General features: G+C 34.3%; 2 protein-coding genes across 3 annotated transcripts; one reads left to right on the top strand and one right to left on the bottom strand.

The window, feature by feature from the left end:
* Positions 1–2,809: 2,809 nt before the first annotated feature.
* On the bottom strand, positions 2,810–8,940 carry LOC122586965 (vacuolar protein-sorting-associated protein 33 homolog). Of its 2 annotated transcripts, none has more exons than XM_043759013.1 (22): positions 8,605–8,940; positions 8,472–8,511; positions 8,294–8,374; positions 7,127–7,321; positions 6,930–7,040; positions 6,785–6,850; positions 6,600–6,707; positions 6,451–6,495; positions 6,249–6,305; positions 5,857–5,954; positions 5,703–5,754; positions 5,523–5,579; positions 5,383–5,445; positions 5,190–5,296; positions 4,998–5,120; positions 4,831–4,912; positions 4,672–4,742; positions 4,404–4,487; positions 4,064–4,121; positions 3,865–3,923; positions 3,690–3,783; positions 2,810–3,114 (listed from the first exon to the last, which is right to left on the bottom strand). In XM_043759013.1, exons 1-22 carry the CDS (start codon positions 8,655–8,657, stop codon positions 3,025–3,027), a joined length of 1,794 nt encoding a protein of 597 aa, XP_043614948.1. In that variant the 5' UTR covers positions 8,658–8,940; the 3' UTR covers positions 2,810–3,024. The 2 variants fall into 2 exon arrangements, with proteins under 2 accessions (XP_043614948.1, XP_043614949.1); XM_043759014.1 differs by having other exon boundaries at positions 4,404–4,484; positions 8,605–8,938.
* Positions 8,941–13,348: 4,408 nt separating this feature from the next.
* Positions 13,349–20,219, top strand: LOC122587273 (glycerol-3-phosphate dehydrogenase SDP6, mitochondrial-like). The gene is made up of 6 exons (XM_043759394.1): positions 13,349–13,801; positions 15,298–15,771; positions 15,855–16,186; positions 18,529–18,689; positions 18,837–19,095; positions 19,556–20,219. Exons 1-6 carry the CDS (start codon positions 13,423–13,425, stop codon positions 19,853–19,855), a joined length of 1,905 nt encoding a protein of 634 aa, XP_043615329.1. The 5' UTR covers positions 13,349–13,422; the 3' UTR covers positions 19,856–20,219.
* Positions 20,220–20,968: the final 749 nt, after the last annotated feature.

Genomic DNA, 20,968 nt, shown 5'->3' with positions numbered 1-20,968 from the left:
TATATATAAACAATTATATATATATACACACACATCTTCTCTCTATCAAATACACCAAATTGATCATGGTGGCGGCGGTTTTGATTTTGAAGACTCCGGCAACAAGCGACCTCTATTTTCCATCAGTTTGAGTTTGAAGATTTATGGGTTTTATTGAGAAATCAAATTTGTGTGTAAATGGCTAGATTAATAGATGGATATTTATCGAGTAGATAGTGAATGACAACAATGAATAACAACACCAGATTCCGTTGATAGTGAACAACAACATCAGATTCCAGCAACAATGAAGAACATCAACAGATTCCGGCGATATGATCGGTCTTTTTTTGAGCTTTTGCATCCTATGTTGATATAGATATAGATACATGGTGATAGATAGAAGAAGATATATTGATTAATGATGATATGATCAATCGGGTGGGTTAACATATTTGGGTTTAGGTTCACATTTTGGGTTGTATTGCATAGTTCGTGTGATGAAATGAAAAAGATAAAAAAAAAAAAAGCAAAAAAAATGAATAATTTTATAACTTTATTTTTGTTAGTGGAATTACAAAGGTGGTTACACTACATAGTTAATCGAGTAGTTCACTACATTACATAAACACCTTTTGGTCATAGTTGGTTACATTCCGGTGCCATTATCCCTAACTTTTTTTTTGGCTTAACCGGATGGAAACTTGAAGTAGCCGGTAATTTACATGACATGACCAAAAAAACAAAAGTGGTTACACTACATAGCTAGTCAAGTAGTTGATTATATTACATAACCTTTTGGTCATATATAGTTAGTTACACTCCGGTGTCATTATCCCTAAATTAAACTATACGGACAAGTCATAAAAAGACATTTTGCCCTTATTTGCTTTGCATGTGATCTTACTTACGGACAAATTTAACATCATTAGAAAAGGTTTATGCAAATTTTGTAAGCTAGTGTGGAAAATCTTATGGACAACGGGGACGACTTTTGTAGTCAACTCTAAAGTCTATTTGAAGCTTAATAGGATTAATATCGATCACCAGACAGACACTGTGGGTTCTTATTTTTCCCAACAACCGTCCCTAAAAAATTTTATGTCAGTAATATCCTTCTGTTATCATATGTTCTCAAGTTTATCCTTTTTGCTAACTCCATGTATTAACCACATTTAGAAAGTTAGAAGATTATTGTACACCATGTGCTTCACATTGGCCATCAAGTGCGCCCACCTGGGCAACTGGAGAGCAACATGTTTTTTTTTTGAAACTTTAACCTTTAATTAAACATTAGAGTATTATCACTTCCAACAATTCTTGTACATCTCCACATGCTTTCAAAGACTAATTTCCATTAAACACAACACAGATTGCAGAATAGGTTAGGCACTCCTAAGTCGTTCGATTATGGAGTTGGGAGTACTCATCCTAAGCGGAGAGTACTCGGGGAGTACGCGGACATAATATATATTAAAAAGTTAATTTTATGAAAAATAGGTACATGTCAGATTGTTGGACTTGTGTGAACATTGGAACATATATACAGTCATTTATCGGCGAATCTTTACGAACGCACACGAAGAACACGAGACATTAGTTGAACTTAACTAAATATCAAAAGTTACCGAAATTTAGACTAGAAATGTAAACTTTTATCAAAAGTAACCGAAATTTAGACTAGAAATGTAAACTTTCCAAAGATAGATTTGGAAATGAAAGACTCCAAAACCGATAAACGGGTCAAAACCTAGTCGAGACCGAAGCATCATGGGCCAAACCCGTTTGAGCATGGGCCAAACAAAGTTGACTCATGGTGTCATGGGTAGGCTACGTCGACCGCCCACAAAGAAGGAAGAGGAAAAGAGAAATTTTATAAAACTTTTTCTTGTCCCATATTGGAAAAAAGAGAAAACCTCTAAGGCTTTTTTATCCTTTCCCTCAAGTTGAAACAACTTGATGGGTAAAGTTAGAAGAATCATAGCCGTTAGATTAAAATCAAAGGTTAAAATTTAATGATGATAATTGAATCTTGACCCTTGATTTTAATCCAAGGGTCATGATTTTTCTAACTTAACTCAAGTTGGTATCACAACTTGAGGGAATCCTCATCCATAAATGGAGGTCTTTTCTCTTGTTTTCCATGTCCTGCTTTTCTTTTCGGTTAAAGCTTGGTCGATATCTACCCCATCGGAGGATTTCGACATTAGCTTTTCGAGTTTATTTTTTTGGCTGGTAGCTTTTATTTGTTCTGAGTTGTGACCGGACCCTAGCTAGTGCCCATGAAGTGTTCGTGTATACAAGAGTAGAGAGAGATTCTACTTTGGGCAAGTGTCATTTTGCAGCTATATGAGCATGACAATCTACTTTTGAATTTAAATAGTCCTCTTAACCGATTGTTTGGCTTGATTCTCTCTTTCTTTTGAATCATAGAAACATTGTAGTATACTAACACCACCCACCCCGATGGCAACATGCTTGTCTCTATAAACTATGAGCATTACAGTATCATACAGTAAAACCCCTAAAATCTTGACTTCTTTATGAACAAAGTTCCAAGTTTGATCATTAACCTTCATGGTATAAAGGAATGAACAATGAGCGATTGACATTTCAAACATATCAAACTTGTTTTCCATGACTAATAACAAATTTCATGTAGTAATAGATGTAGCATAGTTGAAGAAACAAGAAATGAGCAATTGAAAGGACAAGTGGAGGACACATTATATAAACCTTTTTATCTATTATCTAGAAAAATACATGCCCTCACAATCATATTACCCGAATTAAGCAAAAATAAAATCATTTACAGTTTGTGGGTACTACATTGATGGTAACTGTAAACTCATCAACAGAGAGGCATAGCAAATAACAAACTCATAGTATTCAACGTGAAAAAACGGCCCCTTTGAAAGCATATAAATATAAAGAATGCAGAAACCAAATAAGCCACTGGGACAAGAGATTAATAAGTTACAACCACCAATGATTAATGACAAGTTGAACCCAGAAAATAGGAAGAAAAACAAAACAAAAGCCACGTCAACCCAAGTTCCCCATGAAGGTTTCAGTCAAGGTATTACCATTAACAATCTTTGTTGTCCCTATGATAATGTCATAAGCCATCCCTTCCTACAAATAACAAGAAAGTATGGCTTTTAATCAAAAGAAGATTAAAAAACAAAGTGCCACTAAAAAGCTATACTTCTTTATTCTTTGGGGGTATAGTCCCAATCAGTTGCTTGTGGCTAGGAATCGCACTTTCGACCCATTTACAAATAAATTGATTAATATAAGTTATGCTTTGATTCTACTAGGTCGAACTGACGATATACAAATTTAGATATATAGAAAGTGGGTCAAACGGGTTAAAATAACCCAAAGTGGTTTATTTACATGCATTAAACCTCCCAACTCTATCAAACTTGGTACATTACTTTTAAGATATTATAACCAAGGGAAAAGACAACCAACATTAGCTGAACATACGGAGTAAGATTGGGAGTAAACTGATTTTATAAAACTTTTATAAAAACATTTCAGTCAACCTGACCAAAACCAGTTTTGACCAATACCAAAGCTTCGCCCATTTTGACCGCCAATCAGCAATACAAACCCATTTAGAGACTCCTAGTTGCATCAATTCGTCAACTACCAGACACCTCAGCAACTTTACAAATATAGAAGTCATCACTTGTATACAGTACCTGAGAACTGAGATAACGGAGTGCAGATATCTCAGCATATGTTACTCCTCCGACAAAGACAACTAGAACAATAGAGCGTCTCCCGTCTTCGGTTCTGAATTATAATATTATTAAAACCAGTAAACATCATGTGATGTGTTATATTAGATCCGATAACGTTTTACCTATAGCGTACCTTTCCATCTGTGTACCCCCTGGTAGTATATCATATGATGGACTGTTTGCAAATGCACTCTGCACCAAGTAGTCAAATGGGCTAAATAATTATCTTAAATCAACAATGAGATGAAACACATAGAAAGTGCATATATGTCCACACAGAGTACCAACAAAAGAGAAAAAGACAAAATCCAAAATAAATGTTAAATACTAACCCTTTTTGACTCTGTATGTGTACCAGGCAACAGTTTCAATATTTCTTCAAGGGGGCGCCTGATGGACCATGAGTTACATGTTGATAAATTGCACATTTAAAGGTAAAAAAACGAGAAATAAAAATATTGGCTGCAGCAAATTGTTGTATGTCATCTCATGATGAGAAATCAGCCCATCATAAGTTCATGGCATTTTTAACCATTTGCCATTTTCAGCATTTTGTTTGGTTTTGACCCTTTTAAGATGAAACAAAACCCAAATCGGCCCATTCGTAAAGAGAGAGAAATAAAAAACCAAGATCAATTTTCATGGACTTTGCAGAAATATAAATTAGCTTACCATCCTAATCGAATCGCATGCTGAATAAGGCGAATACTCAAAGGAGCATATCCAGAGAAAACATATGAAACATCTTTGGGACTGCTAAGGGAAAAAAAAGGAGATATTAGAAATCAATTGAAGATAAACTATAACATGGAGATCTAAATATCTAAATCATTAAAAAAATATAGAAACTAATATTCCTTGCAAATTTACCACAGTTTATATATGATGACTTAAGGAAATTTGAAGTCAAAAATTTGTGGTGACTATATAAATACATTACTTGGCTGTATCGTTATCCTCAGCTACCAGTTGAAGATTACGTTTGATAGTCGGCCAGTTGTTTTTACCCTCCTACACAGCACATGAGTGTGAGCTGAACTTCTCATAGTTTGTCCAAATTTAAAAAAGCAGATGTAAGAGCAAGAGCAGTATCGAGAACCTGCTTCCTAACCAACCCAGCTTTTTCCAAATTATTAAGAGTAGCTATGTGTTCAAATCCATAGCTGTGAAGAATCTCTCTCCTAAAGTAGGATAGCAACAGGTATAAAGCAAGTTATTCACATAAGAAAAGCAAAAGATAATACATACAATAAGTGGTATTCTTACCTTAGATAATCGAAGTTCCGTTTTGGTAACCCAGCATTGGTAACTGAAAGTGAGATGAGTAGCCGTAGGACACCAACAAGAGGCTCCTGCTTATGGATCATCTCTTCAATGTACTCAAAGCATCTAAACACCCCGAGAAAGATCACAAATAATATGTTGCTACATATAACATAAGATATTATTTAAGCTTACATATCATAGCTCTCAGCCTCCACAATAGTGTGTTCCATGTCAAGTCGCCCAAGAAATGAAGGCTTTGAAGTAAGCGTGGATAAGTGCTGAGCAAGATTTATGTGCCTCTAGAAAAAACAACAAATAGCATTTCAAATCAGAACTTTCTTACAATCCGAAATGGGCAGGAAGAAGGGTCAGAAAAGGCGCATACAGTCATTTCTGGCAAAGAGTTGAGCTTTTTGACAAAGTCCTTCAATTCAGAGACCGTCTGGTTCTGTAATCATATACCGTTTAACTATCAAGGTAAATAACACAGTGTCCTGTTAATTTCGAAAAGATTAATTCGCTTACAGTAGTTGACATCTCTGTGTAATCCTGTTTCATGGATGTAGCTTTTTGACGTAGAACCTGCAAACATATTGCAGATAAGAGATGACGTCTAGGACATATTCGTATTGAAGATACAGGAGAATTTTAAATCTTAATAAATAGTTAATGAAAGTTTGTAGACATGGTTATTTCTAGATCAACCTGGACAACAACTTCAAAGTTAAGATCCCTAGTCTCCTTAAACAGCTTGTCACTGAAATAAAACAAGATGGCATCATTTTCAAAGTATCAGAAGAAAAAATAGTCACCATTCGACTATGTACAGCAAGTGACCTATATATGGATTGGCACATACGTCGAATTAAGAGGAACCTTCATCTTTTTTCCATCTTGTCCGCTAGCACCCATGATTGATGCATCTATCTCCACAGCACCATTATTGATGTGTAAAAACTGCACAATTAGAACTAGCTTCAGAAGAATGGAAATAACCTGCACCTTTCAACTGTTCTAGTAAATGCAGAAGGGAATGCCCCTTTATTATATGTCCAACATGAACCAAAAAACCATATTTAAGGTATTCAGTGGAACAGGGAATAGCTATCATAAATAGATTGATACAATACAATTTGGAGCAGCGTATTATCACGGTTTAGAACATGTAAAAGACCATTTTGTAATAATGTCAACTTTGGTCCCATAGATATACATGGTACTTCAGTTACAAATTACAATTATAGAAATTACCTCATCCAGAAGCCCTTCATATGTCAACTGAGATAACATTGGAGTAACCATATCACACTGCCATGCCACAATAATAATAATGTGAGTTTAAACACACATTGTAAATGGCCTCTTAAAAAGAAGACACACCCAGTGCTCCTACACTTAAATAAGTACATTTAAATAAGATATCATCAATGCATATTTTTACTGGATTCGGTACCTCTCTGTCCAGGATGATCAGAGTATTTATCTCAGGGACATCCGTCTACAGTTAAAGAGAAAATAGTATAAATATTCTGACTTTTATAAATAAATATTTAATGTATGATTAGTACTAAAGATATAAATCAACATATAATGCGGATTTACATCAGTAGAGTTGACTGGTTCTTCATCTTGCATACGGTTTAGCATGTTAGCAACACGTACAGATGCTTTTCCTTTTGCCCTAACATTTGGTATCAAACCATACAAAAACTGCAAAATACATCAGCTCAAATGCCATATAACATCATTATAAATATAAAAAAATTGATAAATAAATCAAAGAAGACCTCAAGTTTGTGGATGGCTTTGGCAATATGCCAAAGAGAGGTTGTATCACCATCAGTAAGGCATTCCTGTTAAGATGACAAGTGAATACTCTTACTTATAAGAAATTACAATCGCCTAACTTTTTAATAATGTATCAACGCATACTTTATAAGATAAATCAAGTTCAAACGATAATATATCCTCATCCAGTGGTAAGGCATACAGCGGAAACTCCCCAATTGTTAGTAGATTATGAACTTTTTCCTCCTCGAGAAGCTGCAAATTATAGTATATCATCATCATCCAAGAATCCAACCATAGGTTAGAGTAAGACAACTATGTCAGGTACAAGAATAGCTTACTTTTTCACACGCAACAGCACGACGAGGTACAAAATATAGAAAATACTCTCTCTGGAGCCCCTTTGAGGTGTCATTGTGAATATGTGTAGAAATAAATCTCATTAAATGAAGCTGAGTTTGTACAAGGTAGACAACTTTAGTGCACGTAGTCTCGATTGGATCTGCATTAAGATGGTGTAGTTCAGCCCCATGTTCCTGTTTGTGCATAACATGTAGCATTGCCAATTAGCACATAGATACCCTAAATCGGGGCACGTCTTAGACTTAAAAGAACAATATTTTGAAAAGATCTCAATTGCCTTGAACATCATGTTCTTACACATTTTGGGAATACTTAACTCGAAATCCCACACTACTATGTGTAAACTCAAGTTCCCCAACCGGCCCACAGGCAAACAGCCCATCCCCATGAGATTGATATAAACCAATCTCACCCAGCAACACACCAAGATGGTCATCCAACAAACCAATATAACCTCACAAATAAAAATTTTCATTAATCAAGTTCTCCTTGACTCAAACATCGACTGGCTGGACCTCGTATACTTCCAAATGCCCCATCTTCAAACGAACTGGGCTAAAAACTAGGCTTATAAACACACCAAATGTTCAATGAACAGTTTATAAACTGTTCAGTGGGGACTTAATTTATATTCGTATACAACCACTAACAAAAAAAGCTTGTTGGTTTAGTTTAATGAACGATCAGGAACAAAGACGTTTCTCGTTCATTGATGAGTCCAATAATATGTCTTCCAAGGTTCATATACGTTCATACATTTGACTCGGTTATAATAATAATTTTTTATAAAGAACAATATGTACACAACAGCTTTTAGCCATACAGAAAAGGCACAAGTAACAAAAATGCACACTCTATAACTAGCTACGTTAAGCATACAATTGTTATATATGGCAAAAAGATGTATTGTAAGGTTGAATTTGTTCGGTTAAACTTACACAAACTAACATAAATTCATGTTGTTTGGTTCGCTTACAACCGTACTACAGAACTTGTCAAACCTACGCCTTTCACGATTCGAATCGGATATTCTACTACACACTTACATTGCCAATTTCTACTCAATTCAAATAATTTAAATAAAAGTTGCATATACAAATAATATATATATATATATATATAAAGAAATTAACGTTTGAGTTCACCTTAAGAAGTGAAGTCTGAACAATCAACGAAAGAGAACCGCCTAGCTTCGGATCGATTACCAAACACTTTTTGCCACGAATCTATACATATACACGTATAATATATAATTGCATTATAAATTAGCAATTAATTAATTAATAATAGAAAAGATGTAAAAAAAATAAAAATAAATGTTACATTTTTGAGGATTGTAATGAGCTCCTTCTGAGACTGATCTCTGTAAAATTAAAACAATTAAAACTTAAAAAAGAAAATAAAAAAAATGAATAAAAAGTTAACACTGAAGAAGATGGATAATGTAAGCAAGTACCTAATAGGAGTGAAATTGATAGGTCCATTTTGTAAATTAGGAATCTGAGCCATTATTATTATTTAATAATTATTTATTAATTATTGTTCTCTGTGATCCATCGATCAATTGAAGATTTGGGTAATTATTTCGATCATTTGGTTATACTTGGACAATTCTCAATATCTAGAACGGGTGTTTCTGAAATTTATTTGCAGGTATTTGACAGCGGTGAGGGGAGTGACGGAGATGGTTGCTGGCAGCGAGGGAACGACGGAGATTTTTGCCGGCGGTGAGTGAGGTCGGGATGGTGATTGTTGTTCGCTTCTGTTGTTAATTAAATTAATTAATTAATGGGATTCTGCTGATACTTTCTTTCGAAAAGGAAAAAAAAATAAAAAATTAAATGCCAATAAAGGTTTTTCTAAGCCCATTTTCTCTTTTAAGCCCAGATACGATAACATTTCAGTCCATGTATAGAAATCCAATAAACAAATTCTCCAAATTCCTTACTTTACACTGCATTCTCGAGTTTTTTATAAAGGATAAGAAAAGGGAAGATTGGATAGAGAAAGAAAAGAAAAAATTATATATCAAAAAAAGCATTCTTTATAACTTTTTTCCGTTTCTTTTCTTTTCTTTCTAACTCAAGAATGCTATTAACTTTATATTTTCTTTTCTTCCCCTTTCTTTTCTTTTAGAAAAAAAACTCAAGAATGCAAAATGAGGGAATTTTCTGATCTTTTCTTTTCCTATCCTTTATAAAAAAAAACTCAAGAATGGAGTGTTAATATGAGAATAGGTTGTGAACAATAATTCTTTTGTCCTTTTGCATCAAAGAAATAGAGAAGATATATATTATGTTTACGAAAATATAAACAAAATAGGTTGTAGAAGAAATGGTAAGCCCTCTACCTCTTAAGCTAGAGATTTGGGGTTCAAAACCCCCTCCTCTCTTTTTTCAGAATTTACAATTTGCCACCTCCACTTATGTTTTTTTATTTTATTTAGTCCAAGGTTTAAAATTTTTGTTTTCTTTGATTTTATAAGTATCCAAATACTTTTTTCTTTCTTTCTTTTTTTTTGTATTTTGCTATTTTTGTTTTTTCATATCTATACCTTTTTTGGTTTTTGTATTTTTGTTTCTTCATAACTATATTTGTAAATTTTTGTTTTTTTTATAACTTTTCTAACATTTATGTTGTTAAATTCCTACATCATTTTTCGGGGTAAACATAAATATGATGGTATGCGTTATTGCTTTTAAAAAGAAAAAAAAAAAAAAGATAACCGTAACAAAAACAGACGTTTTAGAAATCAACGCCGCCCATCGGGCGGGTTGAACCACCTAGTATCATGTCTTGTAATGTCAGAAGTTATTTTCTATTTTAGATAAAAAAAAAAAAATTTATAACTAGTTACTAGTCTCTCTATCTTAGGTAAGGGTAAGACCGTCTATATTTTAACTTCCTCTATATTAGGCTTTTTTATACACCATCGTGATATTAGAACCCAAAATCAGTATAAAACGATATTGGATATTACTTACCTTTTTACTTTTACTATAACCAAATGTAGAACATGTGTATAGCAATACTAAGAAGAAAATGAATGCTAAAACTAAACCCAAAATAAAAAAGATGTATCAAACGAAAACCGAAAATAACAACACATGAGGAGGAAAAAAACAAAGATCGCCACCATGTAGTCCATTCAATGTCAATGACATGCTTCTAACTTTCATTACTGGTCTTCAAGAACTTGATTGTTGACAATGGTGTTACCATCTTGTAATTCATCCATTGTTGACAATGGGGATCCTTCCTGGTCCAAGTCTGTATGAGATGATGTTTTTGGGGATTTTTTTATGGGGTCTCTTCAAGTTTTTTTCCATCCACTTTAATACCCTTGCAGTTAAGATCTAGATTGTCATGGTGTTTTAATTGTTTATTATTGTGTAGTTTTATTTTTTTTTCATCGTGTAATTATGTTGTACTACTTGAACTCACTAGCGACTTGCTAGTAATCGTTTAATAATATATTCTTCTGCCTTTAAAAAATTTTTTTTATCCATTTGAAAAAAACAAAGTGAGTAATAACAATTGGGAACAATACATATGATTTATGCATATAAACAAGAGTTAATTACTGAAATGGTACCTCACGTTTGCGCCATATTACTGTTTCATACCTTTCCTTTCGAAATTACGCTGATCATACCCAATGTATGCAAATCTCCACTCGGACCATACTGGAGGCTAACGCCGTCAGCTGGCCATTAAAACCTCCCCACGTAACTTGCACGTGAGGGGTAAATATGTAATATCGCGTTTCCTAATTACTGAAATGGTACCTAACGTTTGCATGATATTGCTGGTTTCATACCTATATGTTTCTTAATTACTTAAATGATACATAATGTTTAGTTATTAATTTTTTTTTATATTTTTTAAAATTTGTTTTATTTTTCTTTTATAAAAATTCTCCAAAACTTGTTATTTAATGAAAATAGTCAAAATGTACCTATAATCCACTAAAAAATAATACCAAATAGTTATTTCATAACAAAATATAAGTTTTAAAGTTCACGAATAACCAAAAATAGTAATAAAGTATCATAAAAGTAATTTTTTTAAAAAAATAAAATTTTCTTTTTTAAAAATTTCGGAAATACCGCAACGGTAATACCAGAAATATCCAGGAATACCGGAAATATCAGCCGGTATTTACGGGTATTTAAAACATTGCTTTAAGCTTCGTGTCGCAATAAATACTGACTTGTATTTCTGGTATTACCATTGCGGTATTTCCGGAATTTTTTTGAAAAAAAAAATTTCCTCGCAAATTTTTTAAAAATTGTTTTATGATACTTTATTGCTATTTTTGGTTATTCGTGAACTTTAAAACTTATATTTTGTAATGAAATAGTTATTTGGAATTATTTTTGAGTGGATTATAAGTGTATTCTGACTATTTTCATTAAATTGTAACAAGTTTTGGAGAATTTTTATAAAAGAAAAATAAAACAAATTAAAAAAAATAAAAATAAATTATCAACTAAACATTAGGTACCATTTAAGTTATTAAGAAACATATAGGTATGAAACCAACAATATCGTGCAAACGTTAGGTATCATTTCAGTAATTAGGAAACGCGATATTACATATTTACCCCTCGCGTGCAAGTCACGTGGGGGAGGTTTTAACGGCCAGCTGACGGCGTTAGCCTCCAGTATGGTCTGAGTGGAGATTTGCATACGTTGGGTATGATCAGCGTAATTTTGAAAGAAAAGTTATGAAACCAATAATATGGCGTAAACGTGAAGTACCATTTCAATAATTAAGTCTATAAACAATGTGTATACCTTTCTTTGTTGACAACATGTAATGTTATGTCCCTTTATAATAGTCAATAACCACATTTTTTCTTTTTCTTATAATCCATAGACGTTTCTGTGTTAGATATATGTCTTGTTATTTTCGAACACCCTTTTGTCTTGAAACAATTTATAGGATTTGAAACAAATATGTGTTATGGCAGGTCCATTTGTTTGGCAATTGGTATTATACAGTTACTTCTAGAATTCATCTTAGGTTGTTATTATTTGTTTTCTTCCTTTAAAAACGTACATCATGTAAGAATGCATTATGCTTTTCAATTTCAGATGTGGAACTGGAATCTCGATCATCTTTAATTATTTTGTTAAACTTTGCTCCAATAGACCATAAAGTCAACTAAGAGCGTTTATAATGATAGGTTGATTAAAAAGTTTTATTATTTTAATAAGTCATTAAAAAGTTTTTTACCACTTGGAAAGATATCTTATTTCATCAAAAGATTGATGATTTTTCAAAAACTCTCACACCAACTTATAAATACATTTTATTAATATGACTCTATCTAACATTTTTAATTTAACATTATAAATTGATGGTGTTAAAATAATAAAAAAATCATTAATAAATTAATGTAATTGGATATACCCTAACACCTTTGTCAATCAGAAGTTCTAGTCATAAAAAATGTATGATTACACATTTACACCAATAAGGCAAAAAGTAACAAACTTATATTCAAAACTGACATTGTATGCATTGAACCTCTTTCTACGTAAACAATTATAATGCTCTCTGGGTTTCAAGATGTAGAATCCATGTTGAATCACCATTTAGCAGGGCTACTAGGGCTTGGGTCCCTTTCTTGGGCGGGACATCAAGTGTATCTTTACCGATTAACATCAAGTTTTCTTGGGTACCCTATCTCAAATCATAAAAAGGAAATAGATTAAAAAGAAAACAAAAAAATAAAAATGTTAGCTAGTATAAATATAACTTCCAATTCCAATTCCAATCCAATGTAAGAGCCAGAAACGACACGTGATCTCCATGCAACTCACGAGAACTATGAGTCTATGAAAAAGGCTTTGAATGAAAAAGCCAAATCAAATACTTCTATCTCTTTATTAAGGTTGTAATATAAAAGTTGCTTATATTATACTCGTATGAAATAAACGAAGATTTAAATAACTCCACAACAGCAAATCATTTTATGACTATGGACTATGGTCTATGGCGTATTTGAATTTTTTTTAACACATGCATGACTAGGTCCAAACATTTCATAGCCACCTCAAGTCATTTAACTAAGACCATACTTGAATTACTACTTACCAGCAAGTACCTTGTGACATTGTCGACCAATTTTTTGCTTTTCTTTTATTCCTTTTCTCATTTCTTTTCAAATTTTAATTTTAATTTCAATTTTCACCTTTTAAATCCAAAAACTTCCATCTGTCTCCCCACTCCCCCTCTCTTTCTATCCCCATCACGTGTTCCGTAATGTCCCGCCTTTTTCGCGCTCGGCGCGTGAGCTACACCGTCGCCGCCGGAGCACTCACAGTCGCCGTTACCGGTTCCTACATGTCACTCCGAGACACTTCCGTATCTTCAAATGACCGCGGTGGTGGAACGGCGTTAGAATCATTACGAAAAAGAATCACCGACCCTACGGCGGTTGTGCCGGCGCGTGACTTACAACGATCGTCTCTAATCTCCGCCAATTCCGGTAATCCGCTCGACATTCTCGTCATTGGAGGCGGCGCCACCGGTTGCGGCGCTGCGCTTGATGCCGCCACCAGAGGCTTACGTGTTGGTCTTGTGGAACGTGAGGATTTCTCTTCCGGCACGTCGTCTCGGTCTACGAAGCTTATTCATGGAGGTATATATATATATATATATATATTTCAATAGTGTTATGAGTTGATAAAATTTAAGTAATTACTCTAATTATGGGGAAATGCATGAAAATGTATTAAACTTTGCTATGATGTGAATCCAATTTTCAAAAACTCTACTATATCTATCAAACTCTTGGATTTTTGTAAATCCGTGACATGGATGACGTGAAAACTTATATGGTTATCACGCCAAGAAAAAAACATGTTACTTGATATATAGATAAAACAAATATATAATGGCGAAAGGTTTGAAAGTTGGATAAATACAATAGCAAAAAAAGACAAGTTTATTACATTTTCATGCGCTTGTCCCTATTTAATGTTATGAAAGGGCATGAAAATGTATTAAACTTGTAACGTTTTGCTATTATATGCATGTTTTAAAGTTTAAATTTATTGCTATTGGATCTATCTCATTACATTTTTCTCTCGTATCAAGTGATTTTACTAATGTGTCATTAAAAGTGGTGCCACATCAGTGATTTACAAGTTATGTGCTATAGAATAATAGCTTCCTGTTTTCTTTTTTATGTATGGTATGAAAGCTGAAACAACTGTGAAATGTTAGTATAGGTGATAAGCTGAAAGAATAGATTGCTTTTTTTGTGGATAAATTGAAAATTGTGGTGTTTTGTGTTGGATTGTTTAGTACATGATTATTTATAGGTGTAATTTCGATTGCGTGGTACTAGTTTGGTCCCACATGAATTCCTTCAAAGTATGTAAAATGTAGACTAAATTTCTCCCGCGAGCAGAGGCGGTTCAATGTTGGACCAAAATAGGTCCATAGACGTAGCCTAGTTTGGACAAATTTAACAAGCATATGGAAAGTTATGTTTGGACACATGTTATCTAAAGATTAGGACCTAGGAAAATGATGAAGTAAGCATTTTGAAGCATTTGAAGTGGCTAAACTATAATTGGACATACGTAATTTTCTATTCCTAGATCCGCCACTACTTGTGAGAGAAGAAATGTAAGGTTAGAATTAGGAGTTTAGGGTGAATTTGACATTTTTAAGGCCACATTTCACGTTTCCCTGTATTTGAACTCTTGTACAAAGATGATAAAAGCAAAAATGTAAAAATGTGCTGAGGATTTGATAACCTTTTAATTGAGTACCGACATGTTCAGATTTTCAAACTTTGCCTCATTATCAATTATCAGAGCAGTTTCCAAGTGAGGATAAAGAAAGTTGAGAAACTTTTATGTAAAATAATTCTTAATCATGGGGGACTCTTTTCAGCTTACCAAAGTAGATCAGCTCTCTTTCTCATAAAATCTATAATTGTTTTAGAAAGTGAAGGGCTTTTGGATGCATGCTAAGTAAATGGTGTTACTCTGTCTTTTAGCAACCTAACTCAACGGAGCCTATAAATATGCATTCCACATACTAGTTTGGTTATCTTGAAAGTTCTCTTTCTAATCAAAAGTAATATAAAATATTTGTGGTTTTCTTAATCTTCCTTTCTTCCAGGTGTTCGATACTTGGAGAAAGCTGTCTTTAATTTGGATTACGGGCAACTGAAGTTAGTTTTTCATGCTCTGGAGGAGCGTAAACAGGTTATTGATAATGCTCCGCACCTCTGTCATGCCTTACCCTGCATGACACCATGTTTTAGTTGGTTTGAGGCTGTGTACTACTGGGTGGGCCTGAAAATGTATGATCTGGTGGCAGGACGGCATCTATTGCATCTGTCTAGGTACTATTCTGCACAAGAGTCTATAGAACTTTTCCCTACACTTGCAAGGAAGGGTAACGACAGAAGCTTGAAAGGAACGGTGGTGTATTATGATGGGCAAATGAATGATTCACGAGTTAATGTTGGTTTAGCATGCACTGCTGCTTTAGCTGGTGCAGCTGTACTAAATCATGCAGAAGTTGTGTCCTTACTGAAAGAGGAGGGACAAGGGAGGATAATTGGAGCACGGATTCAAGACAATTTATCAGGTAGAAAAAGCAGTATGTGTTGTTGGTTTTATTTTATGCCGTGAGAATACTTTTTGTGATCCTTGTATGTGTTTAAAGTATAGGCGAAGAGTTCGATACATATGCAAAAGTTGTTGTTAATGCGGGTGGACCCTTTTGTGACTCGGTAAGAAAGCTAGCCGATAAAGATGCAAAACCGATGATCTCTCCTAGCAGTGGTGTACATATTGTGCTGCCAGACTATTACTCTCCAGAGGGAATGGGATTGATTGTTCCTAAAACAAAGGATGGGCGTGTTGTGTTCATGCTCCCATGGTTGGGCAGGACAGTTGCTGGTACAACTGATTCTAACACCAGCATTACCATGCTACCAGAACCCCATGAGGATGAGATTGAATTCATACTAGATGCTATCCGTGATTATCTCAATGTTAAGGTTGGTGATATCACTTTTTAGATCTGCAATTTGTTTGTACCATTTATTGCTGGCACATGATACATAAAACTAACTAAATACAGAGTATGATAAAAGACAGCTATTCAAGTATCTCAAGCTCAAATTAGTTACTCATGATAAACTGTTAGTCATGTTTGGTTAACTTATGCTTCACTGCTGTTCACCTAAGAAGTTGGTCCTATGTTAGGTTTAGCATAAAGACAGTGATAAAGGGGAAATATGAACATATGATAAAAAGACTAGCCAGTATATCAGTTACCATAATTCAGTTAATATTGAAGACGTTAGAAAATAAGTGATGAAATTGGTTGAAATACCCAAATGGCCATTGGGATGAAATTGGTCAAAATATAGCACTCATTCTTTATAACCCTCATCTCACTGTTCTTTCTTTATACATGTTCACTTAGGAATTGATTAAGAATCATAAGCTAAAAGCCTAATATTAGTTTCTCTGAATAAACATTCATCTTGCTCGCTTAACTGAATAAATATCACGTGCCTCATTTTGACAAGGCAGATGGTCTCCCCACCTTTCATGCCTAGGCTTCAGAAACACCTTTTGTGCATGAGATCCCCTCATGCATATATAACACACATTTTTTAGAGCATTAACCTTCATGTCACTAAATATGCAGCTCGTCTATGTTATCTCTTCATACATGTTCTGATATGCTCACCTAGGAATCAATTAAGCATCTCAAGCTGAAGATAGTTACTTAGGATTATTGTTACTTGTTATCATGAATGCAATGAATAGGTTTTCAATTGGAAGTAATAATGGGAATATGTAGAAAGAAAATTAAGAGACTGGTCCAGATAGATTCCGACTCACAACACAGCTAAACCATGAGTGAACAGGTAACAATTGATGCCCTCTCCTCTTTCCTAGGCCATACGTTATAGAGGTTGCATAGTTCTCATATTCAGCTGTCAGTAAAATAGAAAAGTCTAGCAACTAGTTCTACAGTTGATTATCCTGACCTTTTCTCTTAATGGTTGATCTCTCTATCTTACATTCTTACCTGTCGTCTTTGTATGTGAATCATATTAACGGTATTTGATTCAGGATCTCAATTTACTTTGTTTAAACTCTTGTCCTTAAGAAACAATCTCTTCTTGAAGACTTCTCCTGTAATAGAGAACTGACTTTCTTTTAAATAAGAATTGTCAGACCCCAAGGTGTGGGTTAATCATGCCTAACTTGAAATAGTTGGTCAACATATCAAGACAGTTTTATTATTGAGAGTTTAGAAGGTAGATTATGAGTTTTGTGAAATTAAAATATAAGCAATACATTGAACTAACCTTCTGTATTGATAAACTAATTCTTACCAGTAAAAACTAACATTCATCGCTTAAGCATAGGCCAAGGTCCATGTTTGTTCATAACATGTCGTCCCTTTATAGAGTGGCAGTGTGAGTGGCAGTCGCACTCTTTCTGAGAGGAAAGGCGATAGGTTAGTGTAGGGTGAAATCTCAACAGTAGAAGCAGCACAATTTTTTTTAAGTTTGTTCAGAGACGCAAGGGTCTTTGTTGGTTAAGGTCACTTGAGTGGCAGCCAACAATATTTGGGTTGCTTCCTCCTTATATCTAAAACATGGGCCTATCTTGGCACCATTATACATATTAAAGCTGTTCAGGAGTCCTTTCTTATTTGATGCATGGATCAATTTGATGTAGTAAATTGGCGGAGAGGATTCTCTATTTAAAGTATGAGGGAAACGTAGAACGGATTAGCTAGGGGATATCCGACTTCTGCCACAGATGAACCATGAAAAAACAGGTCTAGTTGATTACTTCATTCTCTTTCATAGACCCTACTTTTGCGATAATTTCATAGGCGAGTTAATTGTAGCTAATTCAATTCAGTTATACTCCGTAGTCTCATCCTGTTCAGCTATATTCAGCTACTTAGCATCAGTTAGGTGATTTTGATGACTGTCTTTTCAACAGCCCCGTTTAATTTCTTCATACTTCGTATAAACTATCATATTAGGTTTCGTTTAGTACCATATTTCGTTACTTGGTAAGATTATCTGAGCAAATTAGTGAACAAAAGCATATTATGTTCAAGAGAGTTTTTACACAATTATAGGAGGTTGATTCTGAATTTCTGATCATAAGCTTTGTGCTTATGATGCATATGAATTGAACCTAATTAGTGTTTTTACTGAAAAAATGAAGAATGAAAAGTATGCAGATCTTTTTGCCTTGATCCACCTCATGCTCAAATAAAACCGAGTGTTTATGTCATCCTCATCTTATAATTTACTTCTATATTGGATATTGGAGGCTGAAGCATGTTGGGGTGACATAGGTACGCCGTGTGGATGTTCTCTCTGCTTGGAGTGGTATTCGGCCACTGGCAATGGATCCAAAAGCAAAGAACACAGAGAGCATTTCAAGGGATCATGTCGTGTGTGAAGATATCCCTGGTTTGGTCACAATTACTGGTGGAAAGTGGACAACATATAGAAGGTTCGTTTTTGATCCATCATCCTGGATATTCATTTATTGATCTCATTGCTTTCTTGTAAACTAAGTAATAAAATCAAATTGAATTGGATTGGCAATTTTTTTAAGCTTCTTTTGACTAGGTGGTGTGCTAACTTATATTAATTGCAGTATGGCCGAAGATGCTGTGGAGGCGGCTATTAAGTCAGGAAAGTTGAATCCAGCAAACAAAACCTTGACATCCAATTTATGTCTTGTGGGTGGAGATGGCTGGGATCCTGCATTTTTCACTGTGGTCGCTCAAGAATATGTACGTATGAAGAAAATGAAAAACGGGCCACCAGTTCCTGGAGAGATGGACACAGCTGCAGCAAAGCATTTGTCTCACTCATATGGCACCATGGCTGAAAAAGTAGCTTCTATTGCTCAGGTTTGACCTTCCAGCAATCCCCAAATAACCAGTTACACCTCTATGCTCATTTTTTTTCATGATTTTCGTGAATTGTTCGGCATAGCCTTGATGCAAAGTTTCAAATTATATAAAGCTAGCAGTTTCAACACATTTATAGAATTATGGGTTGATTTAGGTTACCAGTTCCGGTCAGAAGTGACCCAAAGTGTATTTCAGTGTGCTAGTATTTTAATTTCAGATTTGTTTTTTTTTTAACAAAGTTTTTTGAATCATTTCAAATACACTATCTATAAAATTTGAGGCAAGGGGGTAAAAATATATTGTGTTTGCATGTCAGCTAAATCATTCTCTTCTGATTCAATTGGAAATTACCTATTTTGATCTATAATCCATCATGCAACCACCCGTCCCACTTATTTTCCACCTCTAAGTTTATGCGAAGGTTTACCAAATTTTACTGATAATATTGTTTGTGTAGAATGAAAATCTAGGCAAGCGGCTTGCCCATGGGTACCCGTACCTTGAAGCTGAGGTGGCATACTGTGCTCGGAATGAGTACTGTGAATCTGCTGTAGATTTTATTGCTAGAAGATCTCGACTTGCTTTTCTTGACACAGATGCTGCAAGCAAAGCATTACCACGTGTCATAGAGATATTGGCAGCGGAACATGCCTGGGACAAGTCAAGGGAGAAGGAAGAGTTCCTGATGGCCATGAAGTTTCTGGAAACTTTTAGGTCAGCAAAGAATGCTCAATTCCATGACGGAAAGCATACATAGTGAGTTCTTTTACCTAAAGTTTGTACTCGATAGTAAATAGTTGCTTTAGAAACCGGGTTATACCCTATATATGGATTGTTGTATGTTTTATGCGTATATCAGTACAAATATCCAGACATGGGATTATACTTGACCATAGAAATAAAAGTTTTGTTGACCAACCTGTGCTTAAGATCAGCAAGCTGGCTTAGCATTGTCTGAAGACATGAAGAAAAATGTATTCTGAAATCTTCATGTTTCCTCTAATAAAGTGATACTCATATTATGTTTATAGGAAACCTTCATATTAACACAAGTAAAGACGCATTCATATTTATCATTATATGATGATAATTTATATATTTGACCAACAATCTAGAACTTTTATGAGCTAGCCGCATTTATTTTGGAAGGATGGTGATAACTGTTTGAAATCTTTCTTTTTGGATTCATATGTGCTGTCAACTATTGAATAATCGGGCTGTTACTTATTGGTGAAAATATAATCGCACAGGTGTCTTGTTGAGTTCTTTTTCTTCTAGATGATGGTTATGATTTGAATCATTGAATGTGGTATTATCATTTTATTTTAGGGAGTCATGTGATTGATTTTAAGGTGAAGAACACAAGATTGTAAATCAACAAACTGAAGCATCTTGTTGGTTGATTTCTATTTGTCCACTGCTATATAGTTAACTATTGAATAATCGGGCTGTTACTCATTGGTGAAAATATAATCGCACAAGAGTCTTGTTGAGTTCTTTCTTCTAGATGATGGTTATGATTTGAATCATTGAATGTGGTGTTATCATTTTATTTTAGGGAGTCATGTGATTGATTTTAAGGTGAAGAACACAAGATTGTAAATCAACAAACTGAAGCGTCTTGTTGGTTGATTTCTATTTGTGCACTGCTATATAGTTAACCAAAGATCCAAAGTAGGTGTATGTCTATTTAGGAACAAAAAGATTTTATGTCAGAAAACATATGGTATCAAGGCTTAAATTTGTAGCAAAATACATACAATTACGGATGCACTTATGTTCTCAGTCGTAGAATTTGGGGTGGACACATTGGAAATTTTGAAATGATTTCTGATATTAGGGTCAGAAACACCTCACTGGTCTATACAAA

Source organism: Erigeron canadensis, chromosome 2 (assembly GCF_010389155.1).
Source record: "Erigeron canadensis isolate Cc75 chromosome 2, C_canadensis_v1, whole genome shotgun sequence".
Taxonomy (NCBI): domain Eukaryota; kingdom Viridiplantae; phylum Streptophyta; class Magnoliopsida; order Asterales; family Asteraceae; genus Erigeron; species Erigeron canadensis.
This window is presented reverse-complemented; position numbering and strand designations above follow the sequence as displayed.